The sequence below is a fragment of the Gadus chalcogrammus genome, unplaced genomic scaffold (genome assembly GCF_026213295.1).
Source record: "Gadus chalcogrammus isolate NIFS_2021 unplaced genomic scaffold, NIFS_Gcha_1.0 GACHA082, whole genome shotgun sequence".
Lineage (NCBI taxonomy): Eukaryota > Metazoa > Chordata > Actinopteri > Gadiformes > Gadidae > Gadus > Gadus chalcogrammus.
This window is the reverse complement of record NW_026613517.1, coordinates 6,752-30,773: the sequence shown is the minus strand read 5'-3', so window position 1 is coordinate 30,773 and position 24,022 is coordinate 6,752. Positions and strand designations below refer to the sequence as shown.

General features: G+C 43.2%; 1 protein-coding gene, 1 long non-coding RNA gene and 2 other non-coding genes across 8 annotated transcripts; 1 reads left to right on the top strand and 3 right to left on the bottom strand.

Moving 5' to 3' along the window:
* Nucleotides 1-2,248: 2,248 nt before the first annotated feature.
* Nucleotides 2,249-2,413, bottom strand: LOC130378504 (U1 spliceosomal RNA). Its single transcript, XR_008894728.1, has one exon. It is a non-coding gene; the product is annotated as a U1 spliceosomal RNA (small nuclear RNA).
* Nucleotides 2,414-3,348: 935 nt separating this feature from the next.
* LOC130378506 (U2 spliceosomal RNA) lies at nt 3,349-3,539 on the bottom strand. The gene has a single exon (XR_008894729.1). It is a non-coding gene; the product is annotated as a U2 spliceosomal RNA (small nuclear RNA).
* Nucleotides 3,540-4,547: 1,008 nt separating this feature from the next.
* Nucleotides 4,548-7,586, bottom strand: LOC130378492 (uncharacterized). 5 transcript variants are annotated; one of them, XR_008894722.1, is made up of 6 exons: nt 7,547-7,586; nt 6,705-6,762; nt 6,383-6,433; nt 5,946-6,311; nt 5,773-5,858; nt 4,548-5,563 (listed from the first exon to the last, which is right to left on the bottom strand). It is a non-coding gene; the product is annotated as an uncharacterized LOC130378492 (long non-coding RNA). The 5 variants fall into 5 exon arrangements; XR_008894720.1 differs by lacking the exon at nt 7,547-7,586 and adding an exon at nt 7,436-7,539; XR_008894719.1 differs by lacking the exon at nt 7,547-7,586 and having other exon boundaries at nt 5,946-6,009; nt 6,268-6,311; nt 6,705-6,882.
* Nucleotides 7,587-20,710: 13,124 nt separating this feature from the next.
* On the top strand, nt 20,711-24,022 carry LOC130378501 (uncharacterized). The gene is made up of 4 exons (XM_056585241.1): nt 20,711-21,688; nt 21,786-22,279; nt 22,393-22,724; nt 22,841-24,022. The coding sequence occupies exons 1-4, from the start codon at nt 21,560-21,562 to the stop codon at nt 23,419-23,421; spliced, it is 1,536 nt and encodes a 511-aa protein (XP_056441216.1). The 5' UTR covers nt 20,711-21,559; the 3' UTR covers nt 23,422-24,022.

Genomic DNA, 24,022 nt, shown 5'->3' with positions numbered 1-24,022 from the left:
TATTGAGAAGCGGAGCTAAGACGTCATATCAATACTGATCACATGTGTATTTTATACTTAGCTCTGCTTCGTGGTGAGAAGCGGAAGCGGAGCTAAGTTGTCATAAGCACTTTGTTTCACCTGTTGGCTGTGGAAAGCAAATAGCACACACGTCATATCAATACTGATCACATGTGTATTTTATATTTCCAGATTATTTGTTGATGAGCCTGTGACTCCAGCGAACCGGCCCGTTCAGCCCACTGGGTTTGTCGTCCTCCACCCGGCTGAAGCCTGCTGCGCTCACCCCCATTCTGCCGAGGCCTCCTGCGCCCACCCACCTCCAGCCGAGGCCACCCGCTGCGTTGACCTACGGCCCACCCCCTGTGTCGGCAGCACCCATACTGCTGGTCCTCCCCGCACAGCCACAGGCCCCCTCCGTCCTGTTTCGTGGGCCATCCTGCAGCCAGAGCCTTGTCCCTCCTGCACCAACAGTGAAGACATTCATGCCTAACAAGTCCTCAAGGCCATGTGGGGCTTGCCACATGCCAAACTGTGGTGGACAGTGGAAGAGGTACAACCCTTTCAAGGACAAAGTGGCTGGAAGCATGCAGAAAATGTTTTCCTACTGTCCATCCACTAGGAAGTCCACTACCCCTGGCTTTTACAATGTGGTGTATGACAACTTTGAACACTTTAAGAGTGTCGTGGATGCAGAGTTGGACAGGAGGACTGTGTAAATACCTGGAAATGCGTGTGTGTATGTGTGTGTGTGTGTGTGTGTGTGTGTGTGTGTGTGTGAATAACTTACCTCTGTGATGCCACTGTTCCTGTGCCATCTGTAAGAGAGAGAAAGAGGCTTGTTTGTGTGTGTTTGTCTTTGTCTTTGTGTGTGTTTTTTAAAGTGCTTCATTAAGCACTATCTATTTATTTATATCGTTAAAAAAAAAGGCACTTTGCAGATTTACTTGAAGTTCTTTTGTTCGCTTTTTATTTATTATTATTTATATTGCTGTTAAAATTAACTTTGTAGTATCCATTCTGCTCTATGTTCAATATCGAGGCCAATCTTTTAAACCATAATCAGTTCCAATCTAACACAATCAGTTTACATACCCTTTAGTGGTTGTTCATGTTCAGATAATCTGTGTTTTTGTCATGCATGTTGTTTGTCTTTGTCAGCTTCATGTCTTTGTGATGTTTGTATGTATTTGTCTGCTTCAGTTTTAACAAAAGTTTGCTCAAGAAAACACAAAAGGGAGGAACAGCTTGAGCCTTTATTTGTTGATTGGTCACCCGAGTCTATGGATAATCATGTTCATTATTGCACTTCAGCCTGTACAAGCCAATTGTTGATTTGTATCTTAAGTACAAGTGTGTGTGTGTGTGTGTGTGTGTGTGTGTGTGTGTGTTCTTTAATTGTTGAGTGTTTTTTATTATTATTAATGTTATTTATATGTGCCTGTCCTTGTGATGTGTGTATGTCTGTCAGCTCCATGTTTAACTAAATGTTTGCAAATGGTAGTACATGTTTGTCTCTCGTCTCATGCTCTCGTGTTCTCGCCTGTAGATCTGTACCTAGTCGTGGTGGGCGAGCTTTTAACTAAAATGATCTTGTTTATTTGTGTTTATATGGATTGCCTTTTCAATGAAACACATTCTGGTTGAAAAATAAAAGTTGTAAAAGTATTTTGGAGTCTCAGTGTGCTTGGGTTTCAGAAGGGGTGGGGTATTGGAAAAAAAAAACACACCAAAGAAATTAGAAGTCCTTGTGTCTTCACTCCCGCAACCAGAGGTGTGAATACACCCCCACTGTGATGGCTGCACTCCCTGTGTGGTCAAAACAATGAGTTCTGTGAATGGCTCTTATTATTTTTCTTAATTCAGCCCAAAAATGTAACAATTTAACACTTTTCCACTTGATTGTATGAATCTCATCAGCTACATCCACTCAAAGTATGAAAATAATAAACAAAACATCCAGCAGACTAGTGGATTTTGATAATCTAGGCCTTGCACATGACATTTCTGAAAATAAAACCACCCACCATTGGCCACCAGATGGAGCCGTCCGTTTTGATCCTCGATCCTTTTGGATCGATCCCAGTGTTGAGGGATAGGGACTTTGGGGGGTCATGAGCCATTCCCAGGCGGTCACCCATCCAAGTACTAACCAGGCCGGACCCTGCTTAGCCTCCGAGATCAGACGAGATCGGGCGTGCTCAGGGTGGTATCATTCATAGCTATTATTTCTTTAGAACAACATGATCAGGGGAGAGCGCGAACGCAGTCCCCCACTACCAGAAATTATGCAATCGAGATTCCCACATTTGGGGAATTCGCACGGGTCAGCAACAGCCTCAGTGCAATGGCTGAGCCTCGCTATGGGTGAACCACCTTCTTGATCATGGTATCTCCCTTGCCAGGTAAGTATGAGTTGTACACGTTCAGGTGGGCTGAACGATGCCCACGCGTGTTCCCCAGGAGAACGGTTGCAAAGCATTCGGAGATGTCTAGACTTTAATAAACACTGTAGACCACCGGTCACACGATGACAGGCGAATCTGAAATCAGCGTGATGGAAGCATAACGAAAGGAAACCTGGAGGTCCGAGTTATCGACACGCCACAGAAAGAATCCTTTTTTCTTTCTTAAACAACAGAATAGTGGTGGCGAGATGATGCCTCATGAAACGTCAAAGCCTCGCAGCCAGGTGAACCATCAAAGTGGTTCGACCTCGAAGCTTCAAATGAGTACGCTAGGGACAAGGAATGAAATTATGATGAAAGAAAGAGTTTCCTGTGATGATGTGATGTTTGCTTCGTACAACATCAAAACGTTTAAGAATTAAAGTCATTTCAGTGATACGTGTGAGTGTGCCGTTCATAAATATCTCCCGAGCTCATGGTAGAGAACAAATCATTTGACAAAGGTTTTAAGTCATCCCGGGCAAAATAGATTGTCTTATAACTACAGTAGCCTACTAATAATTGTAATAATAGAACTGCATGATGTCTGAGAACGAGTGTGATTAATTACATAGCCATAAAAGTGATCTTGGAACTGGGTAGGGTCTTCTTTTTGTAGAAATGTGCCAATTGTGAACCCATATCGCGGAACAGCCCGAGATGAAGCCTCGAACGTCACGCGCCACGTCATTTCGCCTATGTGATACGGAGCTTCGCTGGGGGAGGAGCCGAGGTACTCGACACACGCCCCGATGCCTCGACGCAAACCATAACATCACTACAACAGAATATCGTTGGAGCAATTGTAAACAGTGCGTTTGTGAATTGTAAATGACACTTTATTGTCTACAGGCGGACGGGTGTACTCTCAGGAGGAGTTTAGTTTTCTTTTTCACAGTGAGAGGGGTGCACCGGTCCTGGAGTTACTGCAATACCAGGTCGATGCGTGGAGTGGACGGAGCAAGCCCCTTTTCCATCTCCCAGTTCGAAAAATCAATTTAATATATGGTCCCCGGGTAGGGGACGTATCAGATATTAAACTGATAAGAACAGATACTACACTTGATCTTAGCCAAAAGGCCGAGAAGCGATGCACACACATGCTCAGACCAAGAGGATAGCTTCCCAGACACGTCGCTCCACTTGGCGGTTTAACAGACAACGACGAAACAAAAAAAAGACCAAGCAATCTGTGTGCGTGTTTGTGTGTCTGTGAAAGCTGGAGAAATAAACCGAGGTCGCTACATCTCTTTGCTGCTGCCTGCTGGCAGTCTCACTATTCCGTCTGCATGTTTCACAAATAGAGTTTGGAGCAGTGGAGGCTTATATGAGACTACAGGTGAAGCAGTGAGTGAACGAAATGTTGAATGTATTTTCTTTCTTTATTTATTATTTATTATGTTACCTTTTTAAATTAGACCAGTACGTGAGTGCACTGAATTTCGTTGTACTTCTGTCCAATGACAAATAAATATATATCTATAACACCCGGAACTCTATAGAGTGGCGAAGTCACGCCCCTTCCGGTAGGGCTCATGGGACCTATGAGATCGAAAAATATGAATGGGTGTCAATGGAGAGAAAATAATTATTTTCTGGTCCCGGTCTTTATATGCCCTGGATTACACATATGTTGTTTGTGGATTTAAAGGATAATTTTTCATGCAAAGAGTTCGACCGTTTTTTGTGCAATTGTTCAGATAAAGGCTGTAGAGAAAACACAACGAGAAAGACTACACGGCTCGTATGTGACGTCACGCTCCCTGCGACTGGCGTGGTGGAGAAGACCGACAATCTTCCCATCGGCATAACTGAAACTCTGCACGTGCCCCGATTTATAATGGTTTTCACCTCTTTCGATGCTTTTATCCTCCCCTTGGAAAAAGCGGTGAAGTGGGGCAGAGAGATCCAATATCATCCGACTGCAGACACAAATGGGCGTTCCCGTGTCGTGGGCGTTCTCGTTCACGCAGACTAAAACGCCCCCCCCGGCGTTCTCGTGTGATGGGCGTTTTCGTCTACGCAGGCTGGAACGCCCCGTTCTTCTTCGTCGATCTAGTAGCATTGGCAGCATAGGACTGACGTTAGCGCACCCTTCTTTTTCGATCTCGTAATACGGGTACGTTAGCCAGCTAGGCCTACAGAATGTTAGCTTACTTTTATGTGTCGAATCTCGGCCCAAACTTCATTCCCCCTCATTACAGGGAGGGAGGCTCCATGATCTCATGTTCATTATCTTCTGGGTTAGTATAGGTAGTGTATTAGGTATAAGTGAGATGTTTGGTATAGTTTAAGAATATGCCCAAATTAAATAATTAATAGATTAAAATAACACTTGGGACATTATGCAGTTCAAATCCAGTTACCAGACACTATGAAGGCTCAAACAGTAGGCCATTTGACTCCAAGTGTTCACTTACTTTTCCCACTGAATGTTTTCAATAAAGACAAAATACAGTAATTGCTCTGTAACAATTAACCTTACAACATACATCGTAGGCACAAATGTATGTTACATACATCGTATAGCATTTGTCACAAAAACAAAAAAGAAAGGAGTAATAAAATACCAGCATTTCTGGGCAGATACATTTACTACAGTAGTATGTACATTTACAAATGAAAGGGATTGCAAAAAAAGACGTCCCAAATAAAACGAAAAAGGAGTAATAAAAGAACATTATGCTAGGCAGACATCTTTTATGACAAACCTGCCATATGCAACGTGCCTCAGTACCAGGGGTGCGCTAGGCCAATTCTTCTTTTTTGAGAAGCCTTTGAGGCGTAGCGCAAGGCCACTGACACAGCCTGCATTGTTGTGCATCTTTCTAACCGTTATGTATGTGAGATTGTCTTTATTAAGCTTAATGTCCCCTGCCAAACTGTCATTTATATATATGGAATGATGGAGAGGCTTGATAAGTTCTCGGAATGTGTTTGAAACCCTGTTGAACACGCCAAGCATCGCCATGTCCAGTCTCAGCGTCTCTTGTACAATTTGCTGAAGGACTTCGGGTGGTAAGAATGGCCTGTCCTCTGTTGTGCCAGATTGGAGCGTGTGGCTGAGATGGGGAGATGGAGAGGGTGAGCTTGGTGTGCCAGCTAGTCCTGCAGGGCTAGAGAGAGCGAGAGAGCCGAAAAAGAGTGAAGGAGAGCGAGAGAGAGGGAGAGAAACAGGGATTATAATCAACCTTCAATCACACAAGCCCAGACCAACACTACCCACACCATTAAACAAAAAGGCAATCACTGATCGATCAAAAGTCTGAGAAAGAGCAAGAGAGAATATACGTAAATAGAAAAGTATGGACATAGTATGTAATACCTTTCACTGCTTAGTGATTGGAAGGTGTGACTGAGATGGGGAGATGGAGAGGGTGAGAAGGAGCCAGCTAGTTCTGCAGGGCTAGCCTAGAGACGGAGAGACAAGTGTATTGGCTAGTGATCTTCGTGAGCACCAAAAATAAGTAAATAGCAACATGGACACAGTATATAAACCTTTCAAGCATAAAGGTCTCCAACAGCTGTCAAACCACCACCTCCTGATAGAGAGCATGTCCCCCTGAAAAGTAAAATTATGCTTTAAATGACTTCATAGCCCAATACAAATCCATGTTACAGTACTGTTTAGCAGTGTACTATGGCAGTGTAAATTATTGTGAAGATGTAGCCATCTCCTCCCGTAAGTGCAGTACCTGAAGACAAAGTAATGTGTATGACCTATGATGCATGTTAATTGTAGCCTCCAGTAAGGATGACTAAATTATTAAAAGCCTTATATTTCATGCTACACATCTGATTGAGATTAGAAAGAACTCACCTCACTGAAATCATATTGCTTTTGAGGGTAGAATACATTGCGTACTGAAATGAACATGCAAATGAGTTAGTTGTTTTGCAAACTAGTCATAATTTCTGAAAATAATGCATCTCACCATCAGCATAAACACCCCACAGCTGTTGCTCTGATACTGGTGAGGTGCGTCCTGTGGTGGTAAAAGGGGAATGTGATTTGTCAATGATTCTTATTAGTATATAATGCCTATAAACTATAAAGTGATATCCACCCTCATTTTGTAGCTACATACAAAAAGTGCACAATGCACTTTCAACAAGCATTTAGCAGCAACCAGGGCCCATGAGCGTCACATAGGAACACTTCATTAAATCATAATAAACAATCTAGAGGCCTGCCTGTCTACCAGTGAATGCTACTCTACGAGATGCAATGAATCGTGCGCCAGCCACACGTTTTACCTCGTCAGCCAAGTAAAGTCCCTTCCATGGTCCATTGGACAAAGCATGTGCCAGGGTACTGAAAAGGTTTGGAAGACGTGTAAGTTGCAATTCATATGCATCATCATCAACACGCATTCAGTACACACTACGCTTCGATTTCACCCAAGGGTGAATTAAAAGTACATGTTTTCCTAAACGTTGGTCATCAAGGAGGTAATAAAGTAGTAACTGAGGGCACATCTGTCATCTGTTTTTCAGAGTGCTAACGATCTTTATTCATTAATTGCGCCGCGACCGAACTGACAGAATTCTCTGATGTGCCATGCATGTAAACATACTAGTTAGTTTAGACGTACTAGTACGTTTACATGCACAGTTTAATCCGATGCGTGTGTCACCACACCGAAGCAGAGTGGCCGCGATTTCATGCCTCTTACCATGCCAGCTGACACCTTAACATCCAACTTAACAATGTACTTTGGTAATGTTAACCTCACAGTAAAATAATCGGCAAAGCCTTCGCTGCAAACTTTACCCTCTACCTACAAACCGTCTTAAACGTTGCTGATTTCTGGCTATTATATGCTACGTTTATGGACGATAGCATAGCATTCGCTGCCACCGAACCATGCTTGTCACGAGTATTTATATCCGATTCGAATTCGGATACAACGATACCACAGCTTATCAGTGATTTAAATGAGAATACTTCACAGCCAATGTTGTCAATTAAACAATATCATACTTACTGACATAATCTCTGATCATAACCCTTTCGTTTTTCTGGAAAGTTACTACGAGGTAAAACCGCCAAAAAAGGAAGGGTAGCATACCCAGCATGCCTTGCGAAACTCACTCACCTCTTCTTGAGTGATCGATGAAACCATAGGATGAAACGCTACAGGAACGCCTGATGGGAGTTTTTGTGTCATGACGGGAACGCCCGATGGGCGTTTTTGTGTCATGACGGGAACGCCCAAGCCTGCAGCTGGACCCTTCTCGAGAGATCGCCATCTCTGTGCCGAGTTCCAAGGGCGGGTGTGGTGACGTATATCATATCCGTCGAGAGCAGCGAAGAGCTGTAGTTCACAAAGCGGCCTCACATAAAACCTAAAATTATCAAACTTCTTCACGAACATTTTTAGTTTTCTTTGCATGAAAAATTATCATTTAAATCCACAAACAACATATGTGTAATCCAGGGCATATAAAGACTGGGACCAGAAAATAATTATTTTCTCTCCATTGACTCCCATTCATATTTTTCGATCTCATAGGTCCCATGAGCCCTATCGGAAGGGGCGTGACTTCGCCACTCTATTGCAGCACCCGGAACTCTATACGAGGAAGTCAGAGAAACCTCACAAGCTCAGAGTATGGATACAGTCAGCGGCAGTGTGAAATTGTGTTCAGTGTAAAAATCATAGTAGGCCTAATGTTCGGTAGGGTATTGTTAGGTTTTAGGGTTAGGGTATGGTTGGGCTTAGAGTAGAGTTTCCTAGGATCATGCCAGGCTGTCAAGCTCGAGTTGAAAAAGAAAATAGCTTACAGCACGTGGTATTCCCCGGTGAAGCAGTCAACGGAGGATTCACTCAGGTACATTTTATCCCCTGCATCGTTTGCTAGTTAATAATTAGACTTTTTTTTTTACGGTTTGTATTAAGCTGTTTCGATTTTGTAGAAAGAGAAAAGATTTCGACCGTGTCATAACACGGTCGTTGTGTATAAAGGGAAGACGTAGAGGTTACGTTTTTAGCTGCTGGGTAGACTTTAGTCAACCTATCGCCGTTTTGTCGGTGAGCAACCATATTACCCGTGGGAAGTAATTGTAATTGTAACATGAAGCAATTTGGCGACCGTGTTAATCTCTTGACAATCTGGCGAGCTTGTTGTCCTAGGCTAATACACCAACAGCAGATTTCTGTATAATAAAGGGCTACATATTGTCAATCTAAATGATCTGCTTTTAGTTTTACTCATTTATTCATGTTTTACAGTACCAGATGGAACATGCCTACACATCAGTGCACCGTGTGCGACAAGACATTCGGTGAAAAGTCCAACCTGGCGAGTCATCTGAAGATCCATGCAGACGCCAGGGAGACCTTTACCTGTGATGTCTGCGGGAAGAGCTTGGCCACTAAACCATCGCTGGTCAGCCATCAACAGCTACACCAGTACCCCAACATCATTTTGTACCGGCTAGGAGAGGCCAGGCTGTACTGTACAGAGGCAGCAAGGTCTGTGGCAGAGGCCCGCAGCAGCACTGTTGTTGACCCTAAATGGCTGGATCTCAAGACAGCAGAGACCTTTGGAAAGGTTGTGGTAGAAATTAGTGAGTATACTCTATGATAAACCATGATTATTAATAGGTTTTATATTTTAAATAGTGGAAAGCATTGTGTTTGCAGAATCTGGATTCAGAACAGATGGTGCACAGGAATGTATAGGGAACTGGGGGGAAGCTAAGTTGGTCCCAGCCCTTTCAGCCTTGGGTCAAGCTAAAGTTGACCTCAGCCTTTTTAGCCTTGGGTCATCTTGGCTAATGAGGTTGATCCATGCAGACCACTGAACTGGGCAGTTGATAACATGCTGTGACGAAGATTGACGGGCGGAAACCCCATTGTGACTCCATTGTGACTCCATTGTAAACAAAGAAATTCCTATACGTGTATAAGTGAGGCTGCAGCCCGATGTGGGGCCAGTGACTTTGCAAACCCACTCAGGCTGTTGTCGTTGTTGTTCTGCTGCACGATAAAGTCTTTTGTCAATTCTTGCTCCGGACCCCTCGTTTTCATTTTACTCTCTCTCTTGAATTAGTCTAAGTGTTTTATATCTCGGTTAATCTTCAATATATTGGCGTCGCGACCAGGACTGGAAAGAGACAGCCCAACTGCCGGGCTGCAAGGCGGGGCGCGGACGAATCACACAACCAAGCGCACAAAACTATTCCCGGTAAGTTGGCTTACCACTAATTTAATGGTTGGTTGATCTGTTTTTGCCCCGTCTGAACGCTTGGTGAACGGGTTAAAGTGTCTCTTCAGTCAAACGAACCTAAAAGAGAGAGAGAGCGAGAGACGGGAGCTCCGGAAGAGATTGACGTGCGCGCGCACATAAGCCCTAGGTGCTGTGGTTCTAAATGACCAAGACGCTTTGTGGTTTCCTATTTTTGATACGAGTTGTTGTTATTTTAAGTTTTGAGGTTTTGGTCAAATAGACCTATTATAAAGTCCTGTGGCTGTATTCTAGAGGATCGAATTAGTGGGAAAGTTCCAATAGGACAGTAACAGGTCCGCAGGTCGATTGAAGTGCCTGTTGGATGTTTGAGAGAATCACAGAGAGTCGAGTTGGAATTCATTGCCGTTGATGAATTCATTTTTATTTTAGAGGTCTGCTTGGGATGTTGACTGGTGAATTTCTAGTTCCGATATTGGCATTTTTGAGAAAGCAGATTCTCGCACTTTTGAATAGATAAGTTTCTTGTCTGTTGGAATTCATTGCCGTTGATGAATTCATTTTTATTTTAGAGGTTTGCTTGGGATGTCGACTGGTGAATTTCTAGTTCCAATGTTGGCATTTTTGAGAAAGCAGATTCTCGCACTTTTGAATAGATAAGGTTCTTGGTTGGAGCACCGTTTGAGTTGGTATTTTGAGAAGTTTCTTGTCTGTTTTTGATCTGGTCGAGTGTTTATGTATTCAGCCATTGTTTTGGAAGAATAGGCTTGTTGTTTGGAGTACCATCCGACCGTTCATATTTTAACCAAAAGGCCAGTTTCTATGCTCGGTCAACTTTTTATTTGTAATTAATTACAAACAATTCGGACATTTTTCAATATAAGATAAAGAAATTGTATGAACCGGCTTATTGTCTGTATTTAAGTCGTGTTAGGATTAAGTTACCTCGGAGGTTTTTACGACCCGGTTCATTTTTGTTGTTGTTGATTCTGTCATAAATAAATTAGGCGGACAGAGAATAGTTAATTTGTTTAAAGTAGTTGATAATCATAAATAAATTAGATGGATAGAGAATAGTTAATTTGTTGAAGTATTGAATAAATGTGTAAATCTTCTTTGACATCACCGCGCTGACTAACTGCACGTGCACGAGCAATCACACAGGGGACGAGCAGGAGCCTGCAAAGCAGGGAGGGAGACGAGCGCCGGGGGGGAGTTCACGTTTGTAGCTTAGAGATAGTAAAGTATTTAAACTAACTAGTAGAATAAACTCAAATAAATTGTATTAATAAATAGTGTATTTCAGAAAAAATAAATAAGGTAATAAAGTAATAACTAAAAATGGCACCAACAGCGGTAGAAGTTTTGAGCAGAGACAATCCACTCCTCAGAAATGAGATCAAACGAATTTCTGAGAAGTGGGAGAAGCGGACAGTTAAATCAGGTACAATTTGGCCCGCGGGAGGGACTTTTGATCCAACAATGTGTAGAGACATGGAGGTAGTAATAAGGAACTACAAACCTAACAGAAGTGGTAAAAAGGCCTTGGAGAAGAGAGACAGGGAGAAGTTAGTGTTAGCTTTGTTCGAAGAGGAGGGAGAGAGGTGGCGTGCAATACAACGAGTGGCCAGGAAAATAATCACAAAGAAAGAAGAGGCTCAACCTTTGCCTCTGAAGCTTGAGCCACCGCCGTACAAAGAAACTAAGATGTATCCAATGTTAACAGGCAACTTAGAAGTTAAAGGGGAAGTCACACTAGATGAAGGAGATAATAAATGTAACACACAGGGGAGGAGGGGCGCACCCATACACATGGACTGTTATGAGGGGATTAGGGAACCAAGGGAAGAGTGTAGAAATGCTGAAATTAATTCCTGTGAGGATGAAGGTGAGGACGAGGATGGGGCAAGTGGTGTTGACGAAAGTAATGAAGATGTGAAAGATGGCTATGAGCAGGTTTGCGAGGGGCCTTCTCCGGGAAAGATAAAGAGAGGAAAGAGGGCAGTAAATTGGACAAAGACTCAGAGGAAGCTAAGAGACAGTAATGACTCAATGGGGGAGGGGCGTAGTTGGAGCCCAGCGGCAGAGGAGCCTGGTTGCAGTACATCATTACCAAGCCTCACACCACTCGAGTTAGATGAGAAACTAAGGAAATCACAAAGAGGAAAAAAGGCACCCAACACCGTCACAGGAATTTTTCCTATTTTAGTCAAAGGACAACATGTCTACTATCATCCGTGGGGCACACAGGACTTGGAGGGAGTCATTGCTAAACTCCCAAACATACATAACGGGGCGTCTAAATGGATTAGAACATTTGAGGAACTCACAGTGGGAAAGCTAATGGCAGTGGGGGACCTGAAAGCTCTGTTGGCAAGAGTATTGGGGTTATCTAAAATGGAGTCTGTACTGAGGAATGGAGGGTTGGATATAATGGACGTAATGCTCGATGGGCTTTCACTTGATCGCTACAGAGTGGCGATGTGGGCCACACTCAGAAGGGAGTTCCCGACCCATATCGATCATAAAAACATGAGAGGTCTCCCTATCAACGACACAGAGAATCCTGCATCCTACCTCCAGACCCAAGTGGACAGATGGCGCTTGGAGACGAATGAGGATCCTGAGATCCATCCTGTGTTTTCGGTCATGTTCAGAAACTCTGTGATAGAGATTCTACCTAGCCCAGTCAAAGTTAAGCTGGATGATGTGGTTGGACTGGTTACAAATAAATCTCACAGAGACTTTTGCGATCATGTGGTTCATACAGTGGACAAATATCGGGAGAATGAACACAAAATACAGGAACAAAGCAAAGAGGTGCAAAGGAAGCTATCTCAGCTTCAGTTGGAAGAACTCACAAGAAGAGAGAAAGAGAAGTAGAAACAGGCGGTTGTTTCAGAACCTGTTGATACAATACTGCAAGCCGTCCAGCAGGGCGCACCACAAACCCAACCTCCTCAACAGGCATTCTTCCCCCCAGTACAACAGCTTCAGAGCCAATGGTCACCCACTCCACCTGCCATAAATATACACACACATAACAATGGGAACCCAATGGGTGGGAACAAGCAGAATCACAACAAGGGGTCCCAGGGGCAGTATAAAAATAATCAGCAGCAGGGGTCCCAAGGACAGAATAGAAATAATCAACAGCAGGGATTCCAAGGACAACGCAGAGGTCCTTTAATATGTTATGGATGCAACCAGGAAGGACATAGTAAGAAAGATTGTTTGATTAACCCTTTTCCACCAAAGCAAGGACAGGGCAACGGTAATCAGGGGAGGCAGGATCAAGGGAGCTACAACCAGGGACAGCAGGGTCCCTTTATAGGTTAGGGATACTGGGGGTGCCCAGAGAATCCACAGGGGGAGGGTCAGCTTGTAGCAATCACAAAACAAGCTGATGAGGAACCAATACTGCAGGTTCTGATAAATGATAGAGGCACACCAATGATGGCTGATACTGGAGCCACTTACACTTGCGTAGGTTCAAAATATGCCTCTCACCTCCCCATGGCAGGAAAATTCGCCAAAACTGTAGGATTCTCGGGACACACGCAGTTAATACCTATGACAGCTCCAGTAACGCTGAAACTGTACGGACGTACAGCTAAGCTACCCATCTTGGTATCAGACACTACACCGGTTAATTTGATTGGAAGAGATGCATTGTGTAAATTAGGATTACAGATATTATGTACACCACAGGGCATAATGATTGAAACCGCAGGAACAGCATCTCAAATGACTCTATCAAAGCCTGACACTGCAAATGTATATTGGATAGGGAGAATTCAAGACCAGGTAAAAGAGACAGTGGGGAAATGGGGTAGCTACATCAAGGCTCAGATCCCAAATGCAAGGGAGTCAAGGATAGGATATCATTGCACTCTAATGTATGACCCAGCACAGGACCCAGATTTGGAAAACAAATGGCAGGAGAAAGCGGCAGGAAAAGCAGCAGAAATAGAGTCTCAGTACATGGTAATTGGGCCACAAGGAGCAGCCATGATGATACAAGATGCAGATCAATCATCAGCAATAAAGGATTGGTTTAAAGACACTAACAAAGCTGCCCATGTAACGTTGTTGATAAACAGGGGATTTGAAGCAAAAGATCTGGGGGAAATGATGTTTAATGAAAAACAACAAACTTGGGAAAACACAGAGAATCCGTTGGTTCTCATGTCATGTTGCGGGAAGTTTTTGAAGATTCTGTGTTATGCGCATATGACAGGAATCTTACAGGAAGTGGAGGTGGTTCAGAAAAAACGGCAGATGACAGTAGAGGAACCATGTGATAAGCGGAATGAAATGAGAAAAGAAATGTTGGCAGCCATACCTGGAAAGGTGTGGTCAAGGTTCGATACAGATGTGGGTTTAGTACATTCAGCTAACCCAGTGGTAGTCCGGACTAGACAAAATGTTAAGCTACCATGGCGAAGGCAGTATTACATGAAACCAGCAGCAGAGATAGGAATAGCCTCTACCATAGAAGGTCTAATAACAGCGGGAGTACTAATAGAGACCAAAAGCAACTGTAACACTCCTCTGCTTCCAGTGTTAAAAGCTGACAAAGAAAAGTGGCGGTTGGTGCATGATCTACGAGCTGTAAATGATGTTGTTGAAGATATGCATGCAGAAGTTCCAAATCCACACACGCTGCTGACTAACATCCCTCCAGATGCTAAATACTTTACAGTAATTGACTTATGTGGAGCATTTTTCAGTGTACCGCTTGCGGAGGAAAGCAGATATCTATTTGCATTCACGTATAAAGGTAAACAATACACATACACAAGGATGCCACAAGGATTCAAACATTCCCCACATTTGTTTAATCTAGTGCTGAAAAATGATTTGGAGGAATTAGAATTGCATGGAACTCTGATACAGTATGTGGATGATCTTCTGATATGTTCCCCCACAATGGAACAATGTCACGAAGACTCCATGTCTGTATTAAGAAAATTGGAAAAAGGCGGACACAAGGTGTCAGAGAAGAAATTACAATATTGTCAGACAGAGGTTGAATACCTAGGCAGGTTGGTAGCACATCAAACTAAAACCATAGCTCCTAGTCAGCTAGAAGGGATTGGTAAAGCACCCAAACCAGAAACAGTCAGACACATGATGACCTTTTTGGGGATGACAGGGTTTAGTTCAGATTGGATAGAGAACTATGCTTTAAAAACTGCGTCATTGCGAGACATCATGAAGGAGGCGGGAACAACTAACCTACAAGCCCGGTTAACATGGAATATAGATGCATCAGCGGCATTCGAAAGCATAAAACGTGAAATGCAAGGGGCAAGCACATTGGCAATTCCAGATTACACCAAGCCGTTCCTGTTGTATGTAGCGAATAGGAGTCAGGGCTATGCATCAGCAGTGTTAATGCAGGACTTGTGTGTTGGTAGGCGGAGTCAACCAATAGCATACTACAGCACAAAGTTGGATGCGGTAGCACAGGGCTACCCACCGTGTTACCAAGGATTGGCTGCGGTACAATATGCCTATGACAAGGCCTCATCCATCACAATGGGGTATCCGGTGACGATTCGGACACATCACAAAATCACAGAGTTGATTGAGAAAGGAAAGTTTGTGTTAACGGACGCTAGGTTGTTGGATTATTTGGCATTACTAACATTTCCAGATGTAACAATAGAAAAATGTTTCACGGTAAATCCAGCAGACAGAATTCCACATGATTTTGAAGGGACACCACATGACTGTGTGGCGGATTCTCTCACTTTTACTAAACTAAGGCCCGATCTATTGTCTGAGCCCATGGTTGGGGCAGAAGAGGATTTCTTTGTGGATGGATCATGTTTCAGAGATCATTTGGGTAACCATGCAGGTTTTGCAGTGGTTAGACAGAATCCGGACCACACATTCGCTGTTGTTCGTAGTTCACAGTGCGCACAGCCATGCTCAGCACAGTTGGCTGAGTTGAAGGCTCTTACAGCGGCCTGTCAAGAGGGAGCGGGTAGATCGGTGAACATCTACACAGACTCTGCATATGCGCACGGCGTATGTCATTTGTTCGGGGCAGTGTGGAAAATGAGGGGGTTTAAGAAAACTGATGGATCCCCCATATTGCATTGTAATCAGATTGTGGAATTGATGTCGGCGTTGTTGCTGCCAAGACAAGTGGCAATAATCAAATGTCGAGCGCATAGAAAGGGCGTTGATAATATCACGAAAGGTAATAACGCTGCAGATGAGGCTGCAAAGGTAGCTTCGGACAGCTGCAGGGCAATCCAGTCAGTATTATCCATGCCTGAGGCCGCGCCTACTGAGGACGACATTGTCCGCATGCAGGAGAAAGCTGGTGTCTATGAGCAGAACATGTGGCTGAAAAGAGGTGCTATACGCTCCCCCGCAGGGTTATGGAGAACTCATGACGGGATGATGTTGGCGCCTACGGCACTGTTGGGGTTACTCATTACTAATGCGCATGGTTTTGACCATTGCGCAAGGGGGGAGGTATTGAGGAGAATTAGAAAACAAGGTTTTTCTTCACCATACTTACAAGCAATGATTGATAATCAACTAAACGAGTGTGAAGTGTGTGCAAAAAACAATGTCAGAAAAACAATCACTACTCCATTGGGACACATTCCCACACCTGAAGGGCCTTTTAGACATTTGGTCATGGACTATGTTGACATGATCAAAAGTGTTGGTGGTAAAAGGTACATGTTAGTTATCATTGACAGGTTTAACAGATGGGTAGAAGCAGTCCCATCAAAGGACCAGAGTGCAGCTACAGTAATCAAGTTTCTGACCAGAGAAGTCATGCCAAGGTTTGGAATTCCGTCAGAAATAAGCTCAGACAATGGGGCTGCGTTTATTCAGAAAACACTCAAACAAGTGATTCAACATTTGCATGTCAAACAAAGATTAGGTCGCGTCTACCATCCTCAATCACAAGGTATGGTGGAAAGAGTGAATGGGACGCTCAAGACAAAAATTAACAAAATTTGTGCAAGCACTAAATTGAATTGGATTGATGCACTACCACTGGCACTAATGAGCTATCGCATGCAAGCTAACAGAACGACGCATCTAACCCCGCATGAAATGCTTACAGGACGACCCATGCCGTCCCCTAACATTCGGGGGCCTCACAAAGGACCTCCATTAGAACAATTGGAAACTGAATTAAGACGCTATATGGGACAACTAACTGGCATACACAGGCTTGTTTTGCAACAGGAGAAAAGCAGAGTTCCAGAGTTGGAGGAGGAGCCACCAAGGGGGGTGGAGCCAGGTGACCACGTGTACCTCAGGGTGTTCAGGAGAAAGTGGAACGAGCCCAGGAGAGAAGGACCATACAAAGTCACCAACGCAACACCAACAGCCATCCAAGTGGAAGGAAGTGCCACGTGGTATCATCTCAACCACTGCACAAAAGCCGCTCAACCCAAAGCCAGGGATGAGCGTGAGGAGGAGGAGCCAGACGCAGACACACCTGGGGCTGACCAGCTGCCCCAGGACCAGATCCAGTCGAGCCAAGAGATACAGCAGCATGATGCTGCTGAAAACGGTGAGCCTGTTCCTGATCCTTTACGGGTTTTGCCAGATTCCGCTGGCACAAGGACAGACCCCGAGGAAGGATGAAACCATGGAGACAACACAGACCTGGAAGAGCCAGGAATCATGGGCTAGTTTTGAAGGAAGCCTAAGAGAAGCACAGGTCAATCCCGCCCCAACTCACTCAGGACTAGTTAACAAGAAAGGGAAAATAGTCTTATATGCTCAGATACCACCGCAGAACCAAGTTAAGGAATTTGTGTTTACTGTTAAGTCAGATAACCAACCGTTATGTGCATTAAGCTTCCGCCAGAATTATGAACATGCGTATAGGAAAAATCGGTGTGAAATACATATCCAACTTAATCCAATGAAATGGTGTTTAACAGTAACGTCAGGAAAAACATGGGACCATAACAGAAAGTATAAATTAAATATGAAAGAATATATACTTCTTAAAACAGTGTCAGACATAACATTCAATTTTACATTAGAAGCAGAAGACCCTTGTGTAATCAAAAATCAACCGGGTAAGGTAGTTGAGATTTATCAAAGCAATCCACTAAAATCTTCAGATAAAGACAAAGTAAATGTAACCACAGCCACCGATGAAGTAGATCAACCTCCAGTTAGAGATTATGGGATAAATTCGTTGGTAACCACTAAGAGTTTAAATTCAACTCTAAATGCAAGTAAGACTAATGAAACTTCTGATATCAGGGATTTAGCACAACCTTCAGTCACTAATGTACCTTCTATTAGAGAGGATACAACAATATTAGCAACCACTAACGTAACTGCAATTAGAGAAATAACAACAGTCATGGGTGATCAAATAAAACTAACAACAAATGGTACAGCAGCGACTGCTCAGAGTAAAATCAAATTAACAACAATACTAGCAAAAGTAGAGGTGACAACAATGATAACGTCTAAAGAGGATAATATAGAAACACTGACAACCGCAATATCAATGGCAAATTCAGAAACTATGGCGACAAGGATCTTAACATCGACATCAATGTCTCTTGAAGAGACTCTTGTAGAACAGACAACTATTCGGGAGGGTAATAAAACTAAAAGCATTGGTCGCCGCTCGACAGCTAGGACCCTAAAACAATATAACCCTGATCCCAGTGGGCGCATCAGGGTTAGAACCTCTGACCAGTTGTTCAGGCAGGCCAAAGCAAATAGGTGGTATAATTGGGTCGAATTTACAGGAAAACAAATAGAGGCAGACAACTGTTATTTGTGTAGCAAAAATCGTCAGGATGCAATGTATGTTGTAAACACTAAATATGATTTTGAATTTTGCATAAAAGAACGGAGACAGCAGGAGTATGATATAAAGGTCAACTTAAATAGAACACGAACAGAAGGTATCCCATATCAGGAAAAGTACGTTGTATGTTCAATGAAATGTTTTCTGCTGTTAGGATCGAGTCAACATAACAAATATCTTGAAGATAAATATTATGGAAAGCCATGGAACGTAATTATGAAAAGATGCCGAGAATTTGACATAACTCTATCACAAGAAATAAGCGAAGTAACACGACCAAAACAAACCAACTTTCAAATTGAAGAGGGATTAGAATGCTTTCAAAATGACGAAGGAAACAAAAATGCCAGCGATGTAGGTAGTATACCAGAGGAACAATGTAACATAATTTGGAATGTCACACTATTTGGTATAAACGGGAAACGAATGTCATCTCAACCACCTGCGATTAAAAATGTTCAGCTTTTACCAGGCCCTCAGCAGAAGTCTAGAGAAAACTATATGTCAATGCTGTGGAGTGATGAAGCATTCGTGAGCCAGGACAGAGTGGTGGCAGATCAGTTTTGGCTTTGCGGTAATAACATTTTGCGTCCCATACTTGCTAAAATGTGGAGGGGACGATGCGCAAAAGTCCAAGTGGTTACAGAGATAGCAATATTACCATCAATAAAAGATGTAGTCGGTAACTTAGAAGATGATAACCTAAACAGGCGGAAGAGAGCATACGAACCAGACAAGAACATAAAAATTGATAAAATAGGACAAACCAGGGGAATACCCAATAAATTTAAGGCACGAAGTGAAGTAGCAGCAGGATTTGAGGCACTACTGCCAGCAATCGGAATTGCTAAAAATGCGGAATGGATCAATTATATCTTTTACAACCAACAAAGGTTTATCAACTACACAGATGATGCATTATCCGCCTTGGGTGAACAGCTGAAAGCCACAAGCGCTGTGGCTTGGCAGAACAGACAAGCTTTAGATTGGCTTTTAGCAGATAAGGGGGGAGTTTGTGAGATTATAGGTGAAATGTGTTGTACCTTCATTCCAAATAATACTGCCCCAGATGGATCATTCACACTTGCGATGAACAACCTAAAACAGGGGTGCCCAACCTTTTTTGACCCAAGATCTACTTTTCAAGTAGCCAACCTCCCGAGATCTACCAGCAAACCTACCTTCAAGCCGGGGGGGGGGGGGGCTTCAGTGGGGGTTTCATTCCGTCTGCGCACGGCACCTTCTCAACGATAATCAATAATCTTCCTCCCACTCAGGGTGAAAATGGTAGGTCTTAGCTTGTTTCCCCTCAGCCATGCCAACGTTTAGGAGTGTGTAACTACTGTTGACGGCTTTCAACTGCTGTTAACAGCACATGCGCTACCGCGCGTATATGTCCCGCGCAAATTTAATTTCATTAAAAAAAATAAAAAAAAAACTTTTTTTTTTTTTTTTTTTCTTCACCCCTCGCGATCGACTTGGGATCTGTCGGCGATCTACTGGTAGACCGCGATCGACTGGTTGGGCACCCCTGACCTAAAACGTTTAAGAAAGGAGTTAAAGGAAAATGCAGGCCATGATCAGGGAATGTTTGGATGGCTTGAATCAAAGTTTGGTATGTGGGGAATGATGTTCGCAAAAATAGGTGCAGTGCTCCTAATAGTACTAACAGTGATGGGTCTGATCTTCTGCTGCTGCATTCCCATAGTCAGATCTATGATAGCATCTAGGCTCTCCAAGGAGATGACCCTTAGGGTAACTGGCATAGATGAGTCAAATGATTGGGAGTGGAAGCTCTATGGGGAAGTGCTTCAGAGCGAATCTGCAGAGGAGAGCGGAGTGTGATACATCAAACACCAGGTGGAGGCTCACACGATGTGCTAGTAACCTCTCGATGTGAGCCGGCCTCGTGATCTACAAGGCTTGATTTCAGCCAACAGGAGCAACATCTATGACAATGTCCAAAACCCCCACTTGTATCCTGCGCACCAATACATGAAGATCACCTGAGCCATTCAAATCCGTGCAAGCATGCAGACAATCTCACATTTCTAAAAACTGTATTATGATGAAACATCAGTTTTTGAGTGTATTATTATGACCCATATTATTATGTCACGTATTTCTTTAAATGTATATTATTGTGTCCACTTTTTAGTATAATATTGGGTCACACATTTTTGAAATGTATAATATGATGTCACATATTTTTGAAATGCCAATTTTCAATGCATGCTGAATGATTATTGATTATTATGCTTTTTATGATTATTATGTGGGTATTCTAGATACACATTTATATAGTTGCATGATGAATATGGAATATTGTGCTATTATGATTAGAAAGGTTTTATGATTACATATGTACAACTTGTAGGGATTAGAATGTTAATAATACACTGCATTTGGTAAATCTTTTTGGCCTACAATCAGGTTGAAATCCCTGAAAATATTGCAGGTTGAAATCCCTGTCAAAGCTCTGAGGTTTTTACTGATGACCAGATGTGGTGTCAATTTGGCAAGGGCTTAGCAATAATTCAAGTAATTTGTTGGAACCTTATTGGCCCCAACAAGGGGGGATATGTGGTAGAAATTAACCATTACTTTTGTATTAACTATGAGTATTATCAGGCCTATATACCAAGGCATAAACATTAATAGTGGAAAAGTAGAGAAACCACCTCTGGACCCAGAGCAATGGCCTAATAAGGCGCCAAAGACTTTGGGGCCCAGGCTACGGACATCCTCCCATTATTTACATTAACTACAGGAGATGAGCACATACGTAAGGGAATGTAAGGCTAACTTTCCATACCGTGTAAGGCCATTTTGAACATATACCAGGACGGTCGTATAACATGCATGACAGCTCGGTTGAGGTGGATAAGAGGGACTGGGATCGGAGCCCCAGTCAGTGTGTCTTTTGCAAAATCACATGCTCGGCTCTGTTGTACCTATTTTGTGGGTAACAATAAAGTCTTTGTCATTACTTTTTCCGGACTCCCCGATTTCTATTGCTCATAGCTAGTTGAAGTAAATTAGATAAGTCGTTAACAAAAATTGCAACTACAAAGGTGACTTAGTGAAAATCATGAATCAACTTGATGACAGTTCTTCTTCCTCCCTGAGTAGGACTGAGTGCATATTTGTGCTATACTATCTTGAGGCAATTGTCATACTAAGACACTGCCAACGGCCATGTGTGGTGCAGAGCATGAAGGTGAGTGTTACTGCTCTATTGTGCTCTATTGATACATTTACCCTGACATTTTAGCCTTACATTTCCTAATCAATGGCATATCCTCTTTTTGTTACAGGTCAAGGAATGGCTTGAACGGAAACACGCAGATGATGATTCAATCGTTTTTGTAAAGGACCACAAGACGGCTGCACATTTTGTGGTCTCAATTGTCCTGTCCAAGAAGGAGGAGGCGTGGTTTGAGAAATATTACACCAAAGTGCGGCCACAGCTCCTTGCTGGCGAAAGGAAACGTAAGCGAGATGAGCAGGATGAGAAGGATGGAGATGATTTTTTCTTTGTGTCCTCCCGCGGTAAGCCAATTTACAATGCAGCTGGTGATCTGATAAAGCTCCAGCAAAAGTGCAACGTCCCCCAGGTGAGCAGCCAGGTTGTACGGAGGGTATTTGAGACAGCAGCTAACCGCCTGGATGACCCTCAGAAGAAAGCAGTTTCTGACTACCTGGCCCATTCTGGCACAACAGCTGACAAACATTGCAGGATGAAATCTCTTGAATCCATTGTGATGGCTGCTGGTCTGCTGAAGAAATTACAGAAGCAGAAGAAGTCAAGGTAAGCATTTCATATTTGTCAACATAATGCCAACATAGTCAAGCACACCACATTCTATATGTAGACACACACATGGTTTTCTTATAATCTCATTGTGTTTTATTTTTATATAGTGCTGGGCCTTCCGGAGAAGGGACCCGTCAAGAGGCTCTTGGAGAAGGGACCAGCCCTCAGTCAGTGGAGTCTTCCAGCCATGGTGACCATTGTGCTCTCCCTCAGCCTTCCTTGAGACAGCTAGTGATCGATTTAGAGAGGATTCCTGAGGGAAATGACAAAGTCAAATTCCACGAGGCATTCAAGTCCCTCTTGGAAAACCACCCTGTGACACTGAGTGGTCAAATCCCAAAAGTGAGAATCCGCAGGGACACCTCGGAGGCCAATCAGCGGAAGCTTTACACACACTGGGCGCAAAAGCAATTAGAAATGCGTGTAAAACACACCCGTGGTAAGTATTTGACTTCACATATTTAACATTACTTTCAAGAAAAACTGATTGCATGAAATGACATTTTAAATTATTGTGTTCATAGCTAACAACACTTTTGTTACTTATTTTGACAGAACAATTCAATCGGAGGAGGCCAACGAAAGAGCGTGTCGACACATGGGTCAAAAAGCAGGGATGGAAGTGCAAGGCTGCCAACATCAGCACTGAGGTTGTGGAGAACTGGGCAGCATCTGGATCTGAGGACCGCATCATGGACAACAAACGGATCCAGACATTGGTGAAAACACAAGACTGGAAAGGACTGCACATCACACAGTTTGAAGAGAAGGGCGATGGGATCATTACAACCCGCACTTTTAAGAAAGGCCAGGTTGTATGTGATTATCATGGGCCTGTTGTTAGTGGAAAGGAGGGCGAGAACATACACAAAAACACAACTGGAAAGGAGACTGGATATATCTTCTTTTTCCGGAACAGTAAAGGACAGCCAATGTGCATTGATGCCCACTCAGACAGGTGTCATTGCCACCCTGACAAGAGAACATTTGGCAGGCTGTTGAATCATTCCAAAAATAACTCGAACATCAAGCCCCTGCACTGTGTGGTGGACAAGCATGGAGAAATGAAGGATGTGATCCTTTTCATTGCAACCAAGGACTTGCCAGTGGGTGAGGAAGTTCTGTTTGACTATTGAGTCAACAAAAAATCTTTTAACAATGAGGGGTCGGACCTTGACTGGCTCTAGCAGGGCATCAGCCTTCAGAGACACATATGACATGTCCCTGGTTGGTGAAATGTTTCATCTGTGTGTTTGTTTGTGCTGATGGCTCTTTAAAGGATATGGATGAGGACTCCAAAATCGTACCATGACCCGTTTGGTGAGATGTTTCATATGTTTTTTAGTGGATCAATTCTTGGCATGTATGGATAAACTTTCTGAATATGATGCGTGGCCTTTGACCTTTGGGGGGTGGTGGGGCGGCGGGTGACTCCTAAAGCTTACAGGGCATCTGCCTTCAGAGACACATATGACATGTCCCTGTTTGGTGAAATGTTTCATCTGTGTGTTTGTTTGTGCTGATGGCTCTTTAAAGGATGGGGATGAGGACTCCAAAAGCGTGAAATTACCCATTTTGGTGAAATGTTTCATATGTGTTTTTTAGTGCTGATTTTTGTTTTTGTTGTGTAGCTGTTTTGCAACTTGTTCTAGCTTGTGTAACTTAAATTGAGGTTCTGTGGTGATATCCTGTTTCGTATCTTTAGAGATATATCAATTAAAAATCTTATTAATTCTA